The sequence below is a fragment of the Eretmochelys imbricata genome, chromosome 17, assembly GCF_965152235.1.
Source record: "Eretmochelys imbricata isolate rEreImb1 chromosome 17, rEreImb1.hap1, whole genome shotgun sequence".
In the NCBI taxonomy this organism is placed as follows: Eukaryota; Metazoa; Chordata; order Testudines; family Cheloniidae; genus Eretmochelys; species Eretmochelys imbricata.
Window position 1 is genome coordinate 3,699,854 of NC_135588.1, and position 24,229 is coordinate 3,724,082.

The 24,229-nt window shown below is 43.0% G+C and overlaps 1 protein-coding gene across 1 annotated transcript; it reads left to right on the forward strand.

Annotated features, from left to right (window-relative positions):
- The first annotated feature begins 7,175 nt into the window (after window positions 1-7,175).
- On the forward strand, window positions 7,176-21,251 carry TRPV1 (transient receptor potential cation channel subfamily V member 1). The gene is made up of 16 exons (XM_077836622.1): window positions 7,176-8,407; window positions 9,039-9,205; window positions 9,539-9,691; window positions 10,206-10,346; window positions 11,201-11,499; window positions 12,163-12,339; window positions 12,985-13,149; window positions 13,435-13,530; window positions 14,417-14,487; window positions 15,256-15,421; window positions 15,951-16,017; window positions 16,511-16,827; window positions 17,492-17,619; window positions 18,710-18,825; window positions 19,400-19,541; window positions 21,073-21,251. The coding sequence occupies exons 1-16, from the start codon at window positions 8,091-8,093 to the stop codon at window positions 21,107-21,109; spliced, it is 2,559 nt and encodes an 852-aa protein (XP_077692748.1). The 5' UTR covers window positions 7,176-8,090; the 3' UTR covers window positions 21,110-21,251.
- Window positions 21,252-24,229: the final 2,978 nt, after the last annotated feature.

Sequence of the window (24,229 nt, forward strand, 5' to 3'; positions counted from 1 at the left end):
GGGCAAGACCTACTAGTCAGATACCCGGGAAATAATTCTCTGGAGTAACTCAGTCCTCCCCATCACCAGCTGTGTTTGTTAAAGCTCCTAGCATCTCTCTTGTCACTTCTGTCTTTTGCCACCTGATGAGAAAGGATATTCGGTGAGTAAAATTCATTCCTGTGTGCAGAGTTTACTCAAGATGGAGACACCATTTAAGCCTCAGATGTATGTAGGACCCATTGCACAGGGGTAAATTTCACCATTTTATTATTTATATGCTGCTGCAAGTATACTGATCACTCTATATGATACACCCAAACCAGGTCCAAGCCAAGTCTAATACAAACAAACCCAGTATTTAGGACAACAGCTGAAGCATGGGAAGGTGCAGAGACCTGTAGGTGAGGCAAGAGCAGGACATCGTGAAGAGCAGAGCATCTTCACGAGAAAGGGAGATCAGAAGGGGAGGGGAGTTCCTTGATGCACAGGAAATGGGAGGGTGTTCTAAAAATGTGCATCCATGGGGTAGGAAGGGTCAGAGAAAGTCTGAAGCCAGGAATGGGAGATGGAGACAGAAGAAGTACTTAGCAAAAAGAGATTAAGAAAAGCCTAGGAAGCGAGAGGGGGCATGAGAGACATGGTCACAGCGCCTCCGGGGTGTTGTTTTTTTGGAAGTAAAAGGCAGTAATAGGGATAATTGAATTATGACTGAAAATCTAGCTAGTGCAGCTGAAGCACTTAACTTTCCTTCCTCATAGTTCTGAAAAGCTGGATGTGATTATCTTAGTGAACAGTCCAGCATAATGAGGTTTACTGGATGTTTCACTGTGCATTGTAATTCTCTTGTTTTGCTGAGACTGACTGCTGTGAGTCATGACAGCAATGTGCAGAGCAAGGATATGAGAGGAAATATGGCCCTGTGGTGGGGGCACTAGCCTGGGATTTGGGACCCATGTTCAATTCCCTGCTTTGCCGCAGGTTTCTCGGGCAAGTCACTTGATCTCTCTATTTGCCTATGGTACAACCGTAATGGGGGCCATATAAGTTGCTTAGCTCTATAGATAGCATGTTGTACTCACTCTGAAGACTCCTGTTCTCTGCATGATGGGTAGATACCGGTAGGCTTGGACCTCACTGCAGTTCTCCATTGTTCAGATGTAGTAGGCCTGATTATGTACTTTTCCTATGCTGGTGAAAAATCTGGAGTGATTCTTTTGAACTGGAGCTACCCCAGTGTAAGTGGGATCAGAATCAGAATTCAAGCCACTTTGGCCAGCCCCTCCAGACTTATGCTGAATGCATCTCATCTGATCTGGAGAATCTATCCTGTTTACACTGGTGTAATAAAGATCAGAATTGGGCCCTAACCTGCCATTATTTTTTAATTTAGGCGCTTCAAAAAATCATCCATTGTGAAATTGGCTTATACAGGAACTGACACTGTTGAAAAGCTTTGGTACGTGGTGCATTTTGGTATAAAACTGCAGTGTTTCATCTGTCCTCGAATTGCCTAGAACAGTGGTTCCCAAACTTGTTCCACCACTTGTGCAGGGAAAGCCCCTGGTGGGCCGGGCCGGTTTGTTTACCTGCTGTGTCCACAGGTTTGGCCAGTCGCGGCTCCCAGTGGCTGCGGTTCGCTGCTCCATGTTGCCCTTTTTTCTTATCTAGAAGTGCTGGATACATTTCAGTCTTTTTCCTGTTTGGAATCAGTAAGTGTTAGTCCTTCCTACATCAATTGATTCAGCAATTGTGAGCTCATCACACAGAGCTGACAAACAGCCACTGCAGTTCCAGGAGGTTTTATTTTAAATGACTTTTCCTTTGGGTTATCTATGGAAATGTGATATCTTGCATAACAATCTGCTAGGCAGAGGCCTGGCTGCAAGATCAATTAGGGACCAAGCTGTCTTATGTCCTTCAATATGTGAATATTTCCCATAGCAGACTCTATACTGGGGACAAGTGCCCAGGTTTGTTTTATTTTTGTTTTTTAAGTAGAGGATCCATTCGATTCTAAAGAAATTTTGCCGGAAACTTGCCTCCAGTGACTCCCTGAGCAAGACATAAATAGGATAAGTTGTAGGTCACACATTCCTGCAGGCAAGCTCAGATTCTGCCGTCTTCCTCTTTCTTTTGCGTGTGTGTTGTCCCCTCACTTCCCCCCAACCCTCTCCAGCTGTACCAAACTGCTACTCTGTCTCTGGTTTCATTCACTCCTCTGGCTGCTCTAATTTTCCTTTATTGATACACTGAGAGTTTCTGTTTCCAGGATGTCTAAAATCTGGAGATGTATCTATGACTGAATGTGGACACTGGGGTGCTTGACTCTTCTCTTCTCCACTTGTTTAACTCCATTGACTTCAAAAGGAATTGCCCCAGATGTATTGTTGGGTAAGCCAGAACAGAATCAAACCCTGCTGTTTGAATATAAACTCAAACTCTGATGGTCAGTGGTAGATCAGGTGCTAAATGCTCACCTTTTCAGGAAATGCACATGTTCCTACAACCAAATACCTAGTTCGCTTATCAAGTCCAGCTCTGGGGAATCAGTGAAGAAGTAGTTCCTTCCAGTAGCACCATCCGAGGATCTGGCCCATTGTTAATTTATGCTTCAGCATTAATAAACAGGCATTTTATTTCTTCTGAATAAAATGTCATAGGCTGTTCTGATGAATGTAATTCAATTTGCTGTGAATATTGCAGCATCCCTTTTCATACATGTTAAGGCCAGAAAGGGCCATTGTGATCATCTAGTCTGATCTCCTGCAGAACACAGGCCAGAGATTTCACCAGTGATTCCTGTATCGAGTCCAAAACTTCTGGCTGGGCTAGAGCATATCTTTTAGAAATGCTTTGTCTTTCTAGCCTATTCCTTGATGTAGATATCCTAGACAGAAGGACAGATTAATAAAACCAGCCTGCCTGAAGTAAGGAAATACTTCAAGTGTTCAAGCTGCACTTACATTAATTTTTCACAGCTGACTAAGGTAAGCATGTATTATTTCAATGAAACGCGGTGTGTAAACAGATTAATAAAATGGTGTTTGGATTTTTTAAATTGGTTTTCGAAGTTCATCAACTCTGATTGTAATCAAACTCTTCCTTGGACAGTATGTAGATCTTTATTATAACATCACTAATAGCCACTGCAAAGATGAACAATCTCAGAAAAGATCTCTACAAACTTTCACATTAAGTGATGTGTACAGCTGAACCACAAAAATAACTGACTTTCCCAGGCTGAATGTATCTGTGAAAAGGAAATCTGGAAAGGAGTGTCCATTGCTAAATGTAATTTGAAAAAAACAAACTGGGATTCTTGTAAAGAGCTTTGATACACTCTCGGGAATAGCTGCTGCTGTTACTTCTGCTTCTAGGATAGTTCTTAATTATTATATTAGTCAAGTTCATGTTCTAGTGCACATCCTCAGAGTGTAGAACAATCCCGCAGACAAACGAAGTGGAGGGAAGATCTGTGATGTTGCTCTAAACAAATCACCTAAGAAGAGAGGACTTGTAGATCAGATAGTACTTATTGAGACGGGATTATTTTGCAGAAGGTGGCGTTTTTTGGAGCTTTTGTAAGTCTTTGCATGTATATTTGAATAGCATACTTGTGCATTGTTTGTAAATTACCCCTTGGTATTTATCACTAGATGTGGTTCGATTGGAGTCTCTTGTAAGCAATATTTTCTTTTATCTGGTTGTTGTATAGGATTGAATTTTGATATACACTGGATTAGAAGAGCCCAAATTAGGTACATTTTATCCAGATAGCACATGAGAAATTTAAAGACAAAATATCTTTCCAGTGAATTTTGAAGTCTCTGTGGAAGATTTTACATCTTGCAAATTCAGACCTGTATGAGGCTGAGTAGTTTTCCTATCATTATTGCAGTTTCTACCAAGCGTTTTTAAAACTAAAGCTTTTGGAATGATGAAAATAGGGTGATGGCGTATTGATAAGGCAGTGAGAGAAAGGTCATTGGGCTGCTGCCTATACGGTACCTGTTCTGTGGAGAAATAAAGGTCTCCAGGTTCCAGTCTGGCATTTTTTGCCAGATGTGCATTCGCTTAAAGGAGACAACCCCCTCTTCCATGAAAAAAACCCAACCCCAAACCAAAAACCCATGAATATTTTGTTTGCCAGTGTTTTTCATTCTTTAAACCCACTGTTGATTATTTCAGGGAACATTTTATAGTTCTTAAGTATTTTAATATCAAACTGTAAATGAAAAGTTGTTTTTTTTTTGTTTTTAGTTGTTTGTTTGTTTTTTGCATTATTTCTTGTTTGCAGAATCATTTAAGATATTAGGAAAATTTCTTTTCTATTTATTTCAGTTTATTTTTGTGAGGGACCCACAGAACTGGAAATTTAAGCAAAAATGTACCCCACAGCTAAATTATGGTAGATGTCATTTTAACAGTTTCTATTTTTGTTTTATGGTTGATGCTGTAAATGTATATTTATGAATATTTTAAGAATTTGTTCGATACATATTGTGTATGGTTATTGAAAAGTCAAACTGACAACAACATTCTCATTCCATGTTTACTTCCATAGAAAATTGTACAGGTGCCATTGATTTAGAGGTTAATGAATCCTACTGAACTGAAGATCCTGGTACAACTTTACCTGTGGTCTTGCTAACTCACCTCCATAAGCATGTTTGAGGTCACTGGTCAGCTATTGCTTGTATACATAATAATTCTTAGCGTGAAGGTCTGTTTATAGCTGAGGAGGGCACTTGCTGTTGCAGGATTTCAAAAACCCTTATTTTCAAAGCATTAGATTTTCCAGACAATTTGGGATTTCAGGAAATGTTTTGTAAGAGGACATTCCACACACTCTCAAATCTGGCTGGGTCAAAGTTTAAAAGGGGTACAGTGAAATGCTTTCTCTACTTCTGATCCTCCAGAGTATTTTATATCTAATAATGATATGAACAGTAGTTCCTACCTGCATGTCACGTTCACCTCGATGTATCAGTGTTTGCCTCATTTCCTCTTGATCACACTGCATGTACACTTGGCTGTTTAAAACACTTTAATAAGAAAACAGTCTAGAAACAGTCTTAATTTTAGCATGACAAGGTGGATGAGGTAATATATTTTATTGGACCAATTTCTGTCCAATAAAAGATGTTACCTCACCCATCTTGTCTCTCTAATATCCTGGGACCATCACGGCAACAACAACCCTTCATTTTAGCATATCTGTTGTAATTGTAAATCAAACACGATCAAAGTGCTGGCCTTCTGAATATTACTCATCTACAGTAACCTGTCCTTTTTTGCTTTCTTAGTATCCCTGAGGTGACTATCAGCTTCCAAGGTCCACCTGTCTAGTGGCTATCTTACTGGAACCGGTTCTCCAGTCTTTTACGCCATTTAGACATCACTGTGACTCCACTGAAGTCAGTAGGTGGTAATTTCCCATGTTAGCCAAACGTCTCTTTGCTACCATATGGCTGAGATGCAGCCCTCATGCACAAAGACATTCGTTGAGGCCCAGTTCACTGGCTAATAGATCAACATTTGGAGTAATATCCTTAACCTCTACCCACAAAAGACTAATTACTACCCCTCTAGTTATGTGCTTTTAACAGGCCCATTCACAACAACTTAGCGTCTTCTTTCAGTCCTGTCCTCCAAATCTCTCTCAGCAACATCTGACATTTCAAACTTGCTGGACACCTGTTTCATTCATTTCTTTAGCACACCTCCTTTCTCCATTCCTTTCTCATTTGCTCTCCCTAGTGTCAGCTCCTTACTTTGTCCTGCTTCTCTTGATTGTGTTGTTTTCAGGATAAGCGTCAACTTTCCCTCTCCCCTTCTTGTGTCCCCTGACTCTCATCAGATGGGCAAAGGGAGAACAAGAGAGCTTGTTTGTGGTAGATGCCATGGACCTGATTCTGCTGTTACTTACCGACTGGTGCAACTCCTTCCATATAAATGTGTTACTCCCGATTTACCCTGGTCTGAGAGCAGAATGAGCCTTGTTGTTGCCAAACAAAGAAATTTACTTTGAGCTTTAATCATTCATGTGCAAGGAGGTGTGAGTTGTTTTCTCCTTGCCAGGGATCTATGATAATCTGAGGTGATGTAGTTTGCTCCTATGATCCTGTGTAAAATTTTACTCCTGGGGGAATTCTCCACCACTGTGCAGTGAAGAATTTTGCAGAAATTGAACACGCGTGCAGAATTTTCTATCCCCCACCAAAATGGACTGCAGTACTGCTAGCTGCCACTAGGGGCCACTGGACTCGGCAGAGCCCAGCTTGCACATAGAAGACACTGCTGGAGGGAGGAAGAGGGAGTTAGAGGGTTTCTGGCAGCGGCAGTTCCCTGCATGCCCTGAGGGAAGGAGAGGGCCGTGTGCAGGAAACTGTGCAAGCCTGGGACCAAGCATCAGGCTGTTTCTCCCTCTGGATCCCTGGGCTCGGGGTGGGGGATGGGGCTCTGTGAGGGGGAGGGGATGTGGCTACTTGGGTCAGGAGGGCCCCGCAGGTGGGCTCTGGGGAGGGGTTGTGGGTTTCTGGCCCCACAGCTGGGCTCTAAGGGGGGAAAAGGGGACAGAGAAAGAGGAGCTGGGTTGTCATAGGGGTTTCTTTAACTCTCTACTCCCAGGGGAATTTTTGGGTGTGTCTGTATTGTTACAGGCATACTTGCTGACAGCTATTTTGAAATAAATTACCAAAATAATTGAAACTGGCGTGATTCTGCAGAAGTAGTAAAAATGATTTTCCATATCAGTTGGTTTATTAATCAGTGCTGCAGCCTCTTCTTTGCTGGATCATCCCAGAGGGAATGTTGCTGTGCACTGATTTCACATACTGAGGATATTTCCTTCAGGTTAGGAGCTATTCGAGTGAATAGTTACGTTGAAGCATGCGGAAGACTCAAGCTGCCTGCCTAACAAAATGCTAAAGGACAGGACAGTGTGAGCTATGAGTCAATTTCTAAACAGTTCAGTGCTTCACCTGGTGGGGAGTAGCCTGTTTGCTGAGGATGGCTTCATGGCTGGTGAAGACGAGATCCTTCGTGTTAGGTTTCTCCTCTTCATGTTCATAGTAAGATATTGTAAAAATTCTTTCATGAACAAAGTAAAAAATATATATAGATGAAGACATGAACAGTGAAACCTTATGCTTCAGGGCATCAGTGGATTGCTGCAGGGGCAAAGAGGAAAATTTCTCTTCACAGTACCAGATACTACCTTGTTAGTGAGGTTTTCATTTTAGATATTGGCGTCTTCCAAGTCAGGATACCAGGACCATACCAGATCAATGTGCCTGTGTAGCAATTTGTACCTTTCCATAAGCCTTACAAGAGCTACATGTGTCTTGGTTTCCTCTTCCTCCCCAGCATGCAAAAGGACCTGATATTGGCCCTACTCTCTTTCCCTCCTAGCATGTATATATTTTTATTTGCTCCTGGCTTTGTAACACTCTATAAGTCTGCCACACTATTTCCCAGTGTATGCCAGGTTCTGGCTAGTGGGGTGGGGGGAGAATCTCTGTTGTTGAATTTCCTTCAAGGCCTTACTCTTGATTCTTTTACTGTAAGTCAGAGCTTTGCAAGCCAGAAGAGGCTTGGTCTGTCTGTGAAGCAGAATACTAAATCAGTGTTTATCACCAGAACGGTGGTGGTGGTTGAGCAATGTACCATCTGATAGCTGTTTGATGGGCTTGTATGAAACGAGTTGGAGGTGATGAGGTCAATGAATAGAACAGAAAAGATACAGCCCCAGCCTTAGTGAACAAGTGACCACATCACAAGAACCATGACCACGATTGGCACCAATTGACCCCCTTATTGATCATATCAGCAGACCGGCTGAATTCCTCTCTTAACCCAAAGCAGTGGTTGGTCTCTCCACATCAGGAATGAGGCTGAGAGGAGCAGTGAGTAGAAAGTGTATATTGCTACTGTACCTTCCCAGGTAATACAGAATGGCAACCAGCACCTTCACTTAAAAGAAAAAGAAAGCAACTCCCTTTCTAACTGTTACTGGTGAAGAGTCCTAACCGAAGCCAGACTAAGCTCCCACATAGTTTATCAGGTGGCAGTATTAATGTCACTGGGTTCCCTGCAGCCTGCTGGCCATGTCATCCATCCTTGGAAAGATGAGGAAACTTGGCAGTTCTGATGTGGAGGACTCTGAAGTCACGGACGAGCACACAGATGGTGAGAATTCCTTTCTGGGAACCCCTGACAGCCTTCAGGGTAGCCAGAGCACCAAGGTACAGCAGCTGCCCAAAAGCAACATCTTTGCTAGACGAGGCCGCTTTGGGATGGGGGACAGCGATAAGAACATGGCGCCCATGGACTCCTTGTACCAGATGGACCACCTGGTTTCTGCTCCCGTCATCAAGTTTAATATCAATATGGAAAGGGCAAAAATACACAATCAGTTTGCCAAGTAAGTTCCTGATATATTGGATATATATTATGACAGGGGTTGGGCTGCATAACTTAGCATTTACCCATTGCACCAAAGTATTTGCTTTTACAGCAGATATTTCAGTATTTCCTACGCTTTAAAGAATGGGAAGTATCCCAAATACTATGGTACATTTAATGACTATTGCCCATCCTGGAGTTGTATCTCTGAATACAATCTACTCTCCAAATGAATCAATAGGAGTGAGCTCAGTGCCTCCAGGAATCAAACCCTTTGGTGTCTTTCTCAAAATTAGTGGGCACCTTTGAAAATGTTGCCCTGAATCATTTACCCAAAGCTATACAGTGAATCCGTGGTAGAGCTGGGGTTAGAACTTGGGAGTTCTTAGCTCCCAGGAGCGTGATCAGATGTTAGACTTAGTTGCTTAACTGGATTTGAGTTCTTGTTCTTAACTTTTCACCAGTAAAAACATAATTTCACCAGTACATCTGTTTGTCTAAACATTTATGATCTTATAGACTGTACAATTCATATATGTAATATTCACGAATGTATGTGCTACTGAAAGCCAGTAATGGAAGTATAATTGGTGGTTTTTAAGAGACTTGCTTAATCCTTACGTTTCAGTAACTAAATTTATCTTTGTTAGGCTCCTGTCTACCAATTCCATTGCAAGCTGCTCAGAAAAAGCTTTCAAGTTCTATGATCGCAGAAGGATCTTTGATGCTGTAGCCCAAGGTGACACAAGTGATCTGAATGACCTGCTGATCTATCTCCATGAGACCCGGAAGCATCTCACAGACAATGAGTTCAAAGGTACCCAGTAGTGTCAGATGCATCCAAATGCCAATTCCCTCTTCCAGCAGTGCTGCTGAGGTTAAAAGATCAGCATGGTGTTAACTTAAATACATGGTAAGACATCGCAGGGGGTTCTGTGTCATGCAGGAGTTTCCCATAGACTGGGCAATTCTCTATAAAGATGCTGGAAATTTCAGAAAAGTTTGAGAGGTTATTTGTGAAACCCTAAATGTCCGTAGGTTCTTCCATCCATTCAGAAGATCCCAGATCCCTTGTTATTACTGCATGCCTAGGTGTCAGAGGGCAGGTTTGTAATGCCCCCTTTTATAGCTGTAACCCTTTGTGTTACAGAGCCGGAAACTGGGAAAACCTGCTTATTGAAAGCCATGCTGAATCTGCATGATGGGAAGAATGATACGATTCCCCTGCTTCTGGAAATTGCAGAGAAGACAGGCAATCTGAAAGAGTTAGTTAATGCAGAATATATTGACAACTACTACAAGGGTAAGAGAGGCAGCTGGAAGAATGTCTGGCCTTGCCTGAGCCTAAGTCTGTATAGAAAGACTGAAGATTGGTTACACAGGACCCCTGAGCCCTTTAGACGTTTCTCTGTATGTGACCAAGAATGAAGCTCTGGTTCTAGGAAAGCAGAACCACAAAGTGCCAGAGAGCCTGACGATTAGTCAGCACTTGTGTTCCTGAAATACCTGGATCACACCTGCTATTTATGCCAGTGACATATTTGGTTAATGTGGTCTAATTTTCTTCCCTTTCTAGCTGCACGTTGCTGGAATAGGGTTGGGAGCACATTGGCAGGGGAGCAAGGAAGCCTGTGTTTGCTGCCTCTGTGGGCTCCATTCTGTTGATAAATAGAGCACTTCAGTCTCCAGTGCTGTTCAGTTTGTCCCTTTTCACCAGCATTGCATTAACCTCTGAAGGAAGAGCCTGTAGTGTCTGGCAGCTGTTTCTCTGTGTTATGTGATGTGAGATTTTCATGGTCTGATGCGTGTTTCCCTAGGTCAGACTGCTCTCCACATTGCCATCGAGAGGAGGAATATGTACTTGGTGAAGCTCTTGGTCCAAAATGGAGCAGATGTTCATGCAAGAGCCCACGGAGAGTTCTTCAGAAAAATCAAAGGGAAACCGGGCTTTTATTTTGGTAGGGAAAACAAGGAGCATGATACATGATTTCAGTCACTGATCAAGTAACCAAGAGAGTTGTCCCAAATGTGAGCTGTTCAAATACTCCTGATTATGGGGGACCGGATGACCCACAAATAGCAAGGGGGCTAATCCAACCTTCCCTAGTATTTCCCTAATGGGGACTGGGATTACAAAGGAGCTAAGGCAGTTAGGCATGCATTTCCCATTGATATTCAGTGCAAGATGGGTACCTAACCTCATTTGTCTTCTGAACTACCTCTGTATCTCTTGATGGGTTGTATCATTATTAAAGGCACCTTCTAGCCCTGCACTCAATATTTCTATAGCCATCTGTTTTCAGTGGGAAGAGGATAGTATAATCCAAGCACTTTTTTTTTTCTGCCTAAAACTTAGTGTGTGAGGTCCCAACACAAGAAGTCTTTTTGTGTGTGTGTGTGTGTGGAAAACTCCCTTAAGACATTCAGTCCTTTTAACCAAAATACATAGGGACCATTCAGTGTGCATTTCTAATTCGAGAATTCTTTTTTTTTCAACTCTTCGTAGGCTGGGTCCAGATAACCCCAGTCTATATTGATTAGCAAGGTATGCACATGTTCCCTAGTGAGTGACATTCATCCATGTTTAGAGGGCCTGCACAAGTTTTACGCAGTGCTTAAGTCCTATAGGGAAATACAATTTTTACAATGAGACTATGATTTGGTACAGTATTTGATGGAGAACTGCTCACCCCTGTCTGGTCATGGTGGGAGGTGGAGACTTGTACATTCTCCTTCGCTTTTAGGCTCATAAAGGTGACTTTTGTACATATGGTGAGTTTTCTGACCAGTGGTTCATGTTGCTTGCCATTAGGTGAACTGCCTCTTTCCCTGGCTGCCTGCACCAACCAGCTAGGCATTGTGAAATTCCTCCTGGAGAATCCGTATCATCCAGCCAATATAGCTGGCCAGGACTCTATGGGCAATACAGTTCTGCACGCCCTTGTGGAGATTGCAGATAACACCAAAGATAACACCAAGTTTGTAACAAAGGTGTATAACAACATTTTGATCGTTGGTGCCAAAATTAACCCGATGCTGAAGCTGGAAGAGATCACTAACAAGAAGGGACTGACTCCTTTAACCCTGGCTGCAAAGAAAGGGAAGATAGGGGTAGGTGGACACATACCTGTTACCCTTTCAAATGACACACAGTATAATCAAAACATTTACACTGGGTCCATGTCATTACTTGCTGCCTGGGCCTCGCAGACCGAGATGGTGGAAAACTTTGCAGGACTTAGCACTGGAGTTTAAAAAGCAAAGCTTTGGCATAGTCGAGATCATGTATCCAGAGGGAGTCATGTAGTACACTACCTGTATGTCAGCCTAGATGGAAACAGTAAAAGTGCCCTGGCTGCTATCTCAGGTGGAGTAGGAAGCGCATCTTTGATTGGCTGACATGGCCAATTCCAAAACATTTCCCATTCACCAAGACAGTGACCTCAAAGGGATATGAAACAGGTGCCTCTAGATGTCTGTTTTAGGTTTCAGAGGCCAAAGATAGTCCCAAATCCTAACTGGAAGAGATCAGAGACACTTCTTTGTGTTACTGCATTAGCCCATTTGCCACATTCATATTGCCCATTCTCCAGAACCCAATGAGATCACTGGCTTTTGGATAGTGCAAGCTGTGAGCTGTACAGTATCCCAATGGCTTGATATCAGTGCAGTTAAGCCAGGGAGGAATCTGACCTCCTGTGTTACTGAGAAACTGAGTAACAAAAAATCTACCACAGCTGAAATGTTGGTCACATATTATTCTTTTATGATTAGATTTTCGCCTATATCCTTAGACGAGAGATCAAAGAGCCTGAGTGTAGGCATCTGTCTAGGAAGTTCACCGAATGGGCCTATGGACCCGTCCACTCATCTCTTTATGACCTGTCCTCCATAGACACATGTGAGAAAAACTCAGTGCTTGAGATCATTGCGTATAGCAGCAAAACACCAGTGAGTATGAAACCTCCTCTACACGTTCTTACTGGGTTCAGTGGTCAGCTGCGTTCTGTATAGTGCATGTCTCTGAAGGTTTGCATCCTTAGTTACAAGTAAATAGTGATCAGGAACAGTGCGGAGATGTAATTTTGTTCTTGGCACGAGTCTATGCACTGACATTCCTTTTGCCCACCTGACTGTGGAAGCTAATCCCAGGACTCTTTATTGCAAACATTCCCCTTCGGCTTGAAGCCAGCAGTACTGTTCACAGGAGTGCTTGCTCAGACAAGTAAGGGTACGGTCATGCCATACAGCAAGCCCCTGTGTTGTATGTCATTCCCTGGCACTCTTTTGGGTTCCTGAGAGAAACATTTTATAATTAGAGCAGGGGACCGGGAGACAGGCCTCCTGGCTTCTGTTCTCAGCTCTGCTCCTAATTCACTGTGCAACCCTGGACAAATCATTCTACTTTAGTTTCCCTATCTGTGAAACAGGGATAATGACACTTCCCTGCCTTCTGGGGATTGGAGAATGTGTTCGCTATGGTCAATGAGGTTTCATTTACTGTTTGCAAAGCCCTTTGGCAGGTGCTCTCTCATCTTATGTGTGTATTGGCTTCTTTGGGACTCGCATTTCTTCTCTCTCTCGTCCCCCTCGCAGAATCGCCATGAGATGCTGCTGGTAGAGCCCCTGAACAGGCTGCTGCAGGACAAGTGGGACCGATTCGTCAAACGCCTATTTTACTTCAACTTCTTTGTTTATGCCATGCACGTTATCATCCTCACCATTGCCGCCTACTTCAGACCTGTGGAGAAACATGGAAAGGTACTTCACTGGTCATGCTCATCAGTGTGACCACCCCAGAGATGAACTCCCAGGCATGCCTGCCATGTTCATGGTGCCAGAGCTTAAAAGGTTCTTCCTTCTTTCCTGAGTGAGGAAGAGAAAGGGCGTAGAGGAAGGATTCCTCCTCCAGCCCCTCCTTGGAGAATGGAGGAAGCAGTGCTTTTAGGGACCAATCCTAGGGGAAGCCAAGCACCTTCAACTGCTCAGCGGACAGGTCCTTTTCCATCTTCAGCTGTGCTGACCCTTTGCTCCTGTGTTATGCAGCCTCCCTTCAAATTTGAATACACCACTGAGGAGTGTTTTCGTGTCACCGGAGAGATCCTGAGTGTGCTGGGAGGTCTCTATTTCTTTTTCAGAGGGGTAAGAGCTTTGAAATGTCTCTTTAGAGCCATGTGGATAGGTGGGAGCCAAAAATAGGTGCCCCCCTTGATTTGGGCTACTTGCTATTCAAGACCATCCCTCACTCGAAAGCTGCAGATAGTTTTCAATGGCATGGCCAGGAGCTGTCAGGTTTCTACTGAGCTACAAAGCTAAAAGAAAAGGAGTACTTGTGGCACCTTAGAGACTAACAAATTTAGTTAGTCTCAAAGGTGCCACAAGTGATCTTTTTCTTTTTGCAGCTACAGGCTGCAACACGGCTGCTACTCTGAAACCTACAAAGCTAAGGTGCAGTTGCCTGTCATGCTACTATGTGAGAAGGAAGGCCCTACAAAGTCTAGGAGTGCCTGAGCACAGAAACTAGCCGAGACAAGGTTTAATGGGGTACTGAATATAGCCAGGACCTGCACCATTAAGGACTTTAGAGATCATCAGTGCTATTTTAAACACAAACTGTTACTGTGTGGTGGCCAATGTAAAGAACGCACAGCAAATACAATGTGATCACAGTTGCTCAAACCAGTGAGCAAATGGGCTGCTGTCTTCCACCCAAGCTGCAAGCTCCAGAGTAGTGCTACACTGAGGGGATAACCCTAATTGAAGCTCATGCTTACTGGAATGTGTGTTTTTTTGAGAGGTCCTTGTGGTGAGCTAACTTAGGGTGAGCTGTTTTCCTTTTCCCAGCTTGGCCCTGGCTCAGCAGACCTCCCGAGCACTTACAGGGGCAATGGTTGCAGCAGCATTTCCAACAAGTGTGATCCAGATAACAGTCAGCACTTAGATACAGAGTGATGGGTCCCCCGGGCAGATTCGCAGTGAAAATCTACTTGCCAGCCTGAAACTGACTTTTCTTCTCCCTTTTTTGCAGATACAGTATTTCCTGCAGAGGCGGCCCTCATTGAAGACTCTGCTAGCTGACAGTTACAGTGAGGTTCTTTTGTAAGCTTCTCAGCGACTTCTTTATTTGCCTTTGAATGTGGCATTTAGGAGCCTGAGGGACTCATGGCCTTGGCTTGAGCCAGGCAGCTCATGTACAGGCTTTGAAATAAGCACAGTGCTTTTCATCCCCCAGTTCTCCTAGCACTTTACACAGGTGGCGCCAGGTCATAACCCTCATTTACAGGTGGGGAACGTGAGGTGCTGAGAGGTTTACTGACTGGGTCCCGCAGCAGAGCCAGGAATAGATCCCAGGACTCTTGACTTGCAGTCCAATGCCCTGGGCACTGGGCCAAGCTGAAACCTCTCTTGTCCCCAATGGTACCTTCCGCTTTACTCTATTGGAGCCCTCTGCCTTCTCCAGTCGAAAGGCTGCTACACAGGGCAACTTCCTGAACTGCTGCCAGTTCTGTGGTGAGAGAGAGGGAGTACCAGAGAGAGCAGCGCTCGAGGACAACACAGAGAATTGTGGCTTGTCTTGCTGACACCCTGCAAGGCAGAAGAACAGCAGTGGGGTTGGAGAAACAGGGATATATGGGAAACTTGGGAGTTATCAAGGGGAGAGGAATTGAGGAGGGTGCAGAAAACAAGTGAAGCATGAAAGGAAAGAATCTTTCAAGGGATGGAGGTTGGCCTAGGAGGACATGCCTGTCCAGGTGGGTTCTAATGGGCTTTTGGGGAGTTCCTGAGCCCACTGCTTATGTCTTCATCCCTCCTTTCTTGCCTAACTGGGAGGATCTGCACTCTGCTTGGACCATGCTTGTCTTTCAGCTTTGTCCACTCGTTGTTACTGTTGAGTTCAGTGGTGCTGTACTTCTGTGGCCAGGAACTTTATGTGGCATCCATGGTGTTCTCCTTGGCACTGGGCTGGACTAACATGCTGTACTACACCCGAGGCTTCCAGCAGATGGGAATTTACTCTGTCATGATTGAGAAGGTCAGTCTAGGGAGCAGCTGGCAAGCACTGCTGAATTTTCACAGAGCGACCGACTCAACCTTATGGTTTAAACCAGGGAGAGCAGCTTTATTTTCACCGTGGGGGGGGGGGGGGGAAATCTACTCACTGTTCCAGTGAGTCTGAAAAGGCTCATGTCCGTTAACTCTACTCTCCTCCATTATTTTCAGGCCTTCTCCACAAAGAAGTCTGACCTCTTCATGTGGTCTAGCCAAGCAGCCTATAGAGGGGGACAAAGAACCACACTGTCTTAGCTTGATTCACACGTGAAAAGTTGAAAATATATTTGGCATTAAATATATTGCATATGCATGTAATAGGTTTTATGAATAATGCAAAGGAAATGTTCTCTATATTGAAAGCCAGTACTAGGAAATGCAGTCATGGTGTAAGGCAAGGGCAGTGAGTTCACACTGTATAGTTCCTTCTTGGAGCCAAATCAGGACCTTCCACCACTCTTGGTTGCAGTTTGTGTTAGAGTCCTATAAAATGTTCTGTTTCCATGTTGCAGATGATCCTGAGGGATTTATGTCGTTTCATGTTTGTCTACCTAGTATTTCTCTTGGGATTTTCCACAGGTAATGTCACCCTGGGAGTTATTTTTTCTTAGAGAATCAATGAGATTTAGCAAAAATTACCTTTTCAGTTAATTTAGAATTCCCTTTACCAACTAGAAACTAAGAAATCTACATCACGCCCCCGTACAAAATCTCTACCACGTAAAAAAATAAAGAATACTATTACTTAGCATTTATATGGGGCTTTTTACCCATAGATCTCAAAGTGGCTGGCCAAGCAGCATTATTCCCATTTCACAGATGGAGAAACTGAGACACCACATTTTCAAGTAATCTCTAATTTTGGATGCCTCCATGTTGGGTGTCCAACTTTAGAATCCTGGGGACTGATTTTTCAGAGCTTCTGACTCCCCACAACTCCACCTGCAGTCGATGGCCGTCAATATATTGTGTCTAATCAGATACATCTTTGCAAGTTTTTCATTGTTTGCAAAATGAGCATGATCTCTGAGTAACTTTTTCTTGTATACATGGCTCCTCCCATCTGCAACAGCTGTGGTGACTCTGATTGAAGATGACTATGAGGGACAAGAAAATAACAGCTCTCTCTGCACCCGATCAGGCCAGCTGAAGCGTGGCCGCATGTCATACAACAGTCTGTATTACACCTGCCTGGAGCTGTTCAAGTTCACCATTGGCATGGGAGATCTAGAGTTCACTGAGAACTACAGGTTTAAGTCTGTCTTTGTCATCCTGTTGGTCCTCTACATCATCCTCACCTACATTCTCCTGCTCAACATGCTGATTGCGCTGATGGGGGAAACTGTGAACAAAATCGCACAAGAGAGTAAGAGCATCTGGAAACTCCAGGTTTGTCGATCCCCCAAGGGTTCTGGTTTTATGTTGGAACTAGAAAGAGAACTTGGGGGATAAGCACTTTAAGGGGAATCTGGAGGGATTGGTATGTTTCTAAACTTGCAGATTTTCATGGCTTTCTATCTCCTGATTCCTTACCCATGAGCACAAGCCTGTATGACTGTCCTTGGCCCCTTTCCTCATCTGGTGTATGATGCACTGTTTAGGCAGATGTTCTTGATATACACTGAATATTTCACAGATGTTTGCAGTTTAAGAAAATAAATATTTTTATTATTAGACAATAACAAAGTCAAAAACCAGAAGGCATTTAGGCTCTTGACACTGGAAAACCATGATCAGAATATGAAAAGATAGAGATTATGCATTGGATGAAAGCAAGTGCCTTCTGCCAGGTTTGCAGACAATGTCATGTCAGCTTTTGTGTACGAAAAGAAACCCTGTAGTTCTAACTACATAACAGTAATCATCCATCGTTTTAAAAGACACACTTCTAGAGAAATTTCCTGTGTTTGTGGTTGGCGTGATCATTGCCCTAGGCTGACAATGCAGGTGAAAGTTCGGGGATTCTTGTTTTATAAAGAAAGGACTCAACATTTGTATAAATATAGTTAAATGCTAGCTGTTCCCCACTCCCCTTGCTTTTTTCAATTGGTAGAGAGCCATCACCATCTTGAATATTGAAAACAGCTACCTGAACTGCATGATAAGCTCATTCCGATCCGGGAAGCGAGTCTTAGTGGGAACCACGCCTGATGACAAGGACGATTACAGATGGTGTTTCAGGTAACCTGATTTTATTTTAAATGGACAATCTTTTACAGAAACATATCTACAGGCTGGGATGGCTCAATAACTGGTAATGGGATGCAGAGCTCTTAAACTTAGGATGACCAAAAATTACACTAAGTGATAGCTGTTCAGTGGCCTGCGTGAAATAGGTTCTTAGTCCTATTCGCAATAGACTTGGTCCAGCCTGCTGGGTCTGAGAAGGGCCAGAATGCCAAGCAGACCTTCTATGTTAAAATAGCAGCATTGTGTCCTCTCATTGCTGTCAGACTCAAAGCAGCATCGTAATTCAACGGATAATGAACAGATACTGCAACTGAGCCTTTTTCTTTCGATATCTGATTCTACGTTGCTTTACTTCTTGGGCCACTGTGACGCAAACTGCTCAGTGGGGAGAATCCTAGTGGAGTGCAGAGATTGAGTATCTGACCTATGCAACAGGGACGTCTATGGCATTCCCTGCCAAACCGTGAAGCGTTGGCAGAACTGTTACACAGCAGGCCTGCGATAGCCGGAACTCTTCCTTGTGTGGTGATTGGTTAGTGGATCTGCATATTCATGAATTCACCAGCCCACAGCCAACCCTCTGCCCTGGGACACAAGGACAGAGTGTGACCATGGAATCCGTTGGTGTTTCTCTGCATAGTATGATATAAATTTAATTGAGTCAGGCTGGTTTCTCCTCAGGTGAACGTTACAGAATTCTTTGTGGGCAGTTGCCTCGGTCCTCAGGCTGAGAGTGGCCTTTTGCAAATATCCAGTAGATGGAGAATTTTATTTGGTATATTAGGGACTTTAATACAGAATATTAAACCCACAGGAGCTTTAATCAGCCACAAGGATTAGGCCAGCACCATTCTGCAACACTTTACTTCACAAAAATTCCAGGATTATTGCTGTGTACCTTGAGTACTTCAAGAGTAGTAATTACTATTCTACAAGAATTATCTATGAGTAGTTTGTCCACACAGAGAACTGGTTGCGTGACAAAGTTATACTGTGCATGAGGTCCTTGAGACTCTCGATCCCTTTTTGGAGAATAAATTAGATCCCCTTCAACATGACATCACTCTTTTTCTCTCTCCAGAGTCGATGAGGTGAACTGGTCCACGTGGAACACTAATCTGGGCATAATCAACGAGGAGCCCGGATACAGCGTGGGCTTGAAGCGAAACTCAAGTTTTTCTTTTAAGTCTAGCAGAGGTGAGGAATCCATGCATGGAAACACTCTGGTTCTTCCCATATTCTGACGATAGTAGACTATACATTTGGTTATAAAGGCAGCATAATGTAGTGCAAGTTTATACATCTCTTAGTGAGACTTCCAATAGCTACATGAACTGCTGTTAAATGAACACAGTGGGCAAAAGGATTAAAATGAGCTAACCCTGTATTCATTTTGCAGTTGTATTCTTTGGAATTCTCTAGCTCCCTCAAATTCCTCACTCTGGATGTTTTTGGATGGTGTGTAATGAGTGGCACACCTTGGTGAGCTGGGTAGAGATGGCAGCAGTGTATCATAGGAGCCACTCTCTGATGCCCCAACCCCACAGTTAAGTAGCTCACTAGCCAGCGCAGAAGAACCCCAGTTCATAGATCAGTGGATGCACTTGTCACCTTAAAAGAATGGAAAACTGACAGAAGAATAAAACTCTTAAAAGAATAAAATCTTCACTTGTGCTTTATATTTATATCAGCTTTCCTCTGTGTTGGAAACCAGGAATATTCTAGTCTGTTTCTATAGGAAAAAAACATTAATAGCCACTTTGCTTATAAGTTTCAGGGAAAAACTGGAAGACCTTGGTTCCACTTTTGAGAGATGGGAGCAGGCGAGAGGAGGCACAGAAACAGCCAGAAGAAGCCAAGTTAAAACCCATTTTGGAACATGATTATGAGCCTGAAGACTCTGGGGCAAGGAAGTCTGTGTAGTTTTTTTGTTTGTTGTTGAATATAATTGTTCTTAAGACGAAAGTTAATTATAATTGTTTTTAAGTGTATTGTCTGTGTTCACAGACCATGGACTTGGAGCCCTTTATGAGAATAGGGCATTACTGCAAAAGGACTGAGGAAGTTACTGTATGTAATAACTCGTTAAACATGCTAAGTAAATAGCTTGTTAGTTAAGACCATGTTTCCATAGTTATTTCCAACATAAGTCTGCCAAAAATTGGTCGTGTCTCCATTACTGGTTAGGTATTTATCTCCAGATCAACCACACTAGAAGGTTCTCTCTTGAGCTTTGTACATCACACATGCTGGTTAAAAGCAGGAAATAAACTTGAGTATTTTTGCCCACAAGGAGTTTTCCTCACCTTCCAGTGCAAAAACTACAGACGGCCTAGACCTTGAGGTTTCCTACCTGGCCCAAACAAGAGACATAAAAGTCTCTATTGGATTTCACTGCTTGCTCCCCTCTCCACATCCTAACTGACCCTTGGGAGGCTCCTCAACTGCTTGGTGGAATGCTCTATAGCAGTCTTCTGCCTGTGGGACTTCTCTGGGATAGAAAGAATGTCACAGCTTCTAACACGGGTACTCAGGCTGCAGTGAGTTCGATTTAAGTTTTCAGTCATCACACAGTCTGTAGCACTGATACAGAAATATGGTTTTATTGAATAGGTTTTAACTTAATCTTTACCATACCCCAAAATTACAGCAATCACTGTTGTTTTGGTTATTGGACAGAATCTATTATCAACTCCCTGAGAAACAGTCCCCAAAAGCTAACACATATTATGCCAGTACAGGTATGCAATATCGGCGGGTATGATTTGTAGAGCCCTGCATGGATACAAAATATATATCTGCGGATATAAATCAGTTGCTGCGCAGTGCCCTGCACTGGCAGCTCCTCCAGCATGGCCACTGGGGTGGGCACCTGTGGGCAAGGAGCCCCATGGGCAGGGCTGGGAACAGTACAGCCATGCAGGAGAAGCTACCAGTGTGGGGCATTGGCTCCTGAGAGTGGCAGCCTGACAAGCTGCTGCTTTCACCACTGTCATTTCCAGTAGAGCCCTGCAGCTTTGTGGATACTGATTTATATCCAGAGGTATCTGCATCCACGGATATAAATTTTGTATCTGCGCAGGGCTCTAAATTTGTATAGTCAAGTTTATAATTAGCTGTACTTACATGTTATATAATTTGCAAGAGAAAGGAAGAGCACATAAATGTGTATATCTATTTAGAGAGCTATATAGTAATGGACAACATACCCCCATATCTCAATGTCTGTACTTTGACCCGTTAACCTTTTACCCCCAATCGGGGAGATTGCAGGTTATGTGTTCCATACGCCACCCGTTCCTAAACCAAATTTCGCACCCCTTGATAATCTGTACCTTATTCCCTGATAACCAGAAACTTCTATGCTTAAACTCTGTACCGTTTTCTTTTTACTTCAACATTATCTTAATAAAATTATTAAATCTGTTCTTATTTACTTTACAGTTCAAAGCAAATGCAGAAGGAATCTGACTTGCAGTGAAAGAGTATACACGTACAAGAACTTAAAGAAACCAACACCTCTTCAGACATCTGATTCTTCTACTGATGTGTTGCTTTCTTCAGGTTCCCTTTTCCCCATCACATCTCTCCTTGACCCTGGAGAAGAAATATTGAGAAGGTGAAACTGTGGGCATGAGAAGAACAAGCCAATTTTCTCTGTTTAGTTTGGATGCAATTTGGAGGAATCAGTTGCAGTTAGAGGTCTGGGTTTGTTTTCAGTGAAACTGACAAAAATCCAGTTACAAGTAATTACAAGATCAGGAGAACAAAATGCTATCCAACAACCAACTAAGTTTGCAAATGAACTTAAATTTTGGATTTCTTTTAACTTTTGCATTTATCTTCAAAATTATATCTGCTCTAACCACCACACAGAATGACATTATTCTCATTGGCAGCACTTTATTTAACATGGCAAAAACAACCATATAAACCTGTAACGCTGCAGTTCTGTAACATCTACAGAACCTATACCATGGGTGAAATCCTGTCTCCATTTAAGTCAATGGAAATTTGCCATTGACTTCAATGGGGTCAGGTTTTCATCCAACATAATTAAATATTATCGTTTTAAGAGAAGAACTACCCAAAGTGACTTAGAACTTGCAGTTTTTACATCTCATCAGAACACAAGTGCTTTATCGGGCAGAAATAACTGTCACTGTCTTTTAATATCATGTTAATTACTATAGGCCCAGCCCTGCAGTTCTGATTCCAAATTCCTTTTGAAGTCAGTGGGAGTTTTGCATAAACAAGGTCTTCAAGATTTGGCCCCTGTGTAATTAAAAGCCACAGAGCTCCTCTATTCAACACAAGGCTAGTCTTGGAGGTTGTTGGTATGGTAGCTAATGTAATTCTAGTCATAGGTCCACAGGAATGATTACTGAAGTTTAAGGGCAGTAAAGTTATCCTACAGCTAAAAACCAGGTCTCATCCATTTCCTCTTTTCTTTTCCTTTGCAAGGGGAACAGGATCTTCATTCAGGCTTATCAGTGTGTTACTCCATTGGATTTTGTTCACTTCATTCACCCTGTTCGTTTTAAGCAAACTTATAAAGAGGGGCACTTCATGCATCTGGCAAAAGTGGGTTATAGCCCATGAAAGTTATGGCCAAATAAATTTGTTAGCCTTTAAGGTGCCACGGGACTCCTTGTTATATAAAGAGGAAGCTTACAAATCTGAAGTTTATTTTTATTCATCTAAAAGCTGGGTTCAGCATAGCCAAACTCCATATAACTCTAGTGATGGGGTGCTTCAGAAGGTGCAGACTTAAGATGCATATCTAAACTATCTGAAACTATGGAGAATTCCACCATTAATGTGACCTTCTGCTATATGCAACCCCCCTCCCCAGCTCTATCTGTTGTCACAGGGGTGCCTATCTCCTTAGTATCGAAGAGCCTTCCAAAAAAAGTAAACACAAATCTCTCTCTCCCAGCCCTGGTGCTGTGGCCTGCTGCCCTCCTCTTGTGTCTTTGGTGGAGGGATTACCTTCACCTCCACTGTCTCTGCAGGGCCCACTGACCCTTAAAGCCCTGAATGGTCTTCAGGTGTGCATGTATGATAAGCTGTATCTGGGAACAGCAGAGAGCTTGGGCCCATCACATTTAGGCATAATAAAATAGCTTAATCAAGCTTTTATTAAATATGTAGTTACTTTGATTTCTAGAGGTCTCACTGTACCCACCATAAGCAAGTTCTCTCATCTTCCTTTTTATCAGGGGTATATCCAACTAGTGTATTGGAGTGAATATTTTTTTCTTTGGAGCCATTTTCTCTAGGACACTGGCAAACTTCTTTCCAGATCCAGTATGGTCATGGCTTTCTGGAAAACAGTTACAATGTATAATCAACATGATGCCAAACAGTGAATCGTTCAGGGTATGCTCTAGCATGTGGCTGCTACTGCAGCATGTTCTTGCTGTCAGCAGATCATTCTAGCAGCACAACATTTTCAAAGGATGCAGGTTTGAAAGTTGGGAGGAGGTATTAGTGCTCTTAGAGTGGGATTTTCCAGGTGGTGCTCTTAACTTTGCACCCACTGAAGTTAATGGTAATATATCCACTGAATGTAGGAACGGCCATACTATGACAGGCCAGTGGTCCATCTAGCCCAGTATCCTGTCTTCCAGCAGTGGCCAATGGCCAGTGCTTTAGGGAGAATGAACAGGACAGGGCAGTTTTGAGTGATCCATCCCCTGTAATCCAGTCCCAGCCTCTGGCAGCTGGAAGTTTAGGGACACCCGTAGCATGGGGTTGTGTTCTTGACCATCTTCCCTAATACCCATTGATGGACCAATCCTCCATGAACTTATCTACAGTGGGAACAGTATTAGGCCATTGTCTGAGAACTTTTGAAAATCCCACATACAAATGTAAACAATTTAAGTGTTTTCTGGTATGACTTTCTACCATTTTAAAAAGCACGTCATACTTACACAGCCAACTTCACATGGAGAAATGGTGACATCTAGTCACCACTTGAGGCCCTTGCAGATGAATGATTACTATAGATACCCTATGGGCATACACTAGTCATTTAGATTTAGCCTATTAAAGGGAATTATTCTGTATTCAGGTTGGATAATAAGGACCCAAATGGATGTGTTGTGTGTCTCTAGTGTCATGCTGTATAGCTTCCATTCTAAGACCGTTCTGGAACCTGGCTATGATGTAGCCATTTCCAGGTATTTGTTGATTTAAAAGTTTTGTTACCTGTAATAGCCATGTAAAATAGACATTTAATTTTTCTTAGGTTCTTGGGAGGTGGAAGAAAAGTGTGACAGAAGTGACAGGTAGATGAGACAATAGTGTATACAAAATAGTGTGTATGTCTGATCATATTACAGTATCTTGTCACTGATTTTGAATTGATAAAGGCAAAAGCCTCACCTGGAGCTTCCAGATTTCCTCACTTCCTTGGGACACTGCGCTGACTGTCTCCCCCATCAGCGCGATCAGCATGTTTAAGAGGAGCACAAAGGTGAGCATCACATAGCAGATGAGAAGAAGCATGAAAACCTCAGGGTACTTGGAATCCTCATGCCCTGAAAGGTCCCCGAGGCCTAAGGTAAGCTTGAAGAGCTCAAACACTGCAGTG

Bases quoted from the DNA above. Each gene is read 5' to 3' on its own strand.
- TRPV1 (XM_077836622.1), top strand. From the start codon at position 8,091: ATGTCATCCATCCTTGGAAAGATGAGGAAACTTGGCAGTTCTGATGTG. The intron at 9,692-10,205 runs GTAAGAGAGGCA...GTGTTTCCCTAG, and splicing joins TATTGACAACTACTACAAGG to GTCAGACTGCTCTCCACATT. The intron at 19,542-21,072 runs GTCTGTGTAGTT...TTTACTTTACAG, and splicing joins GAAGACTCTGGGGCAAGGAA to TTCAAAGCAAATGCAGAAGG.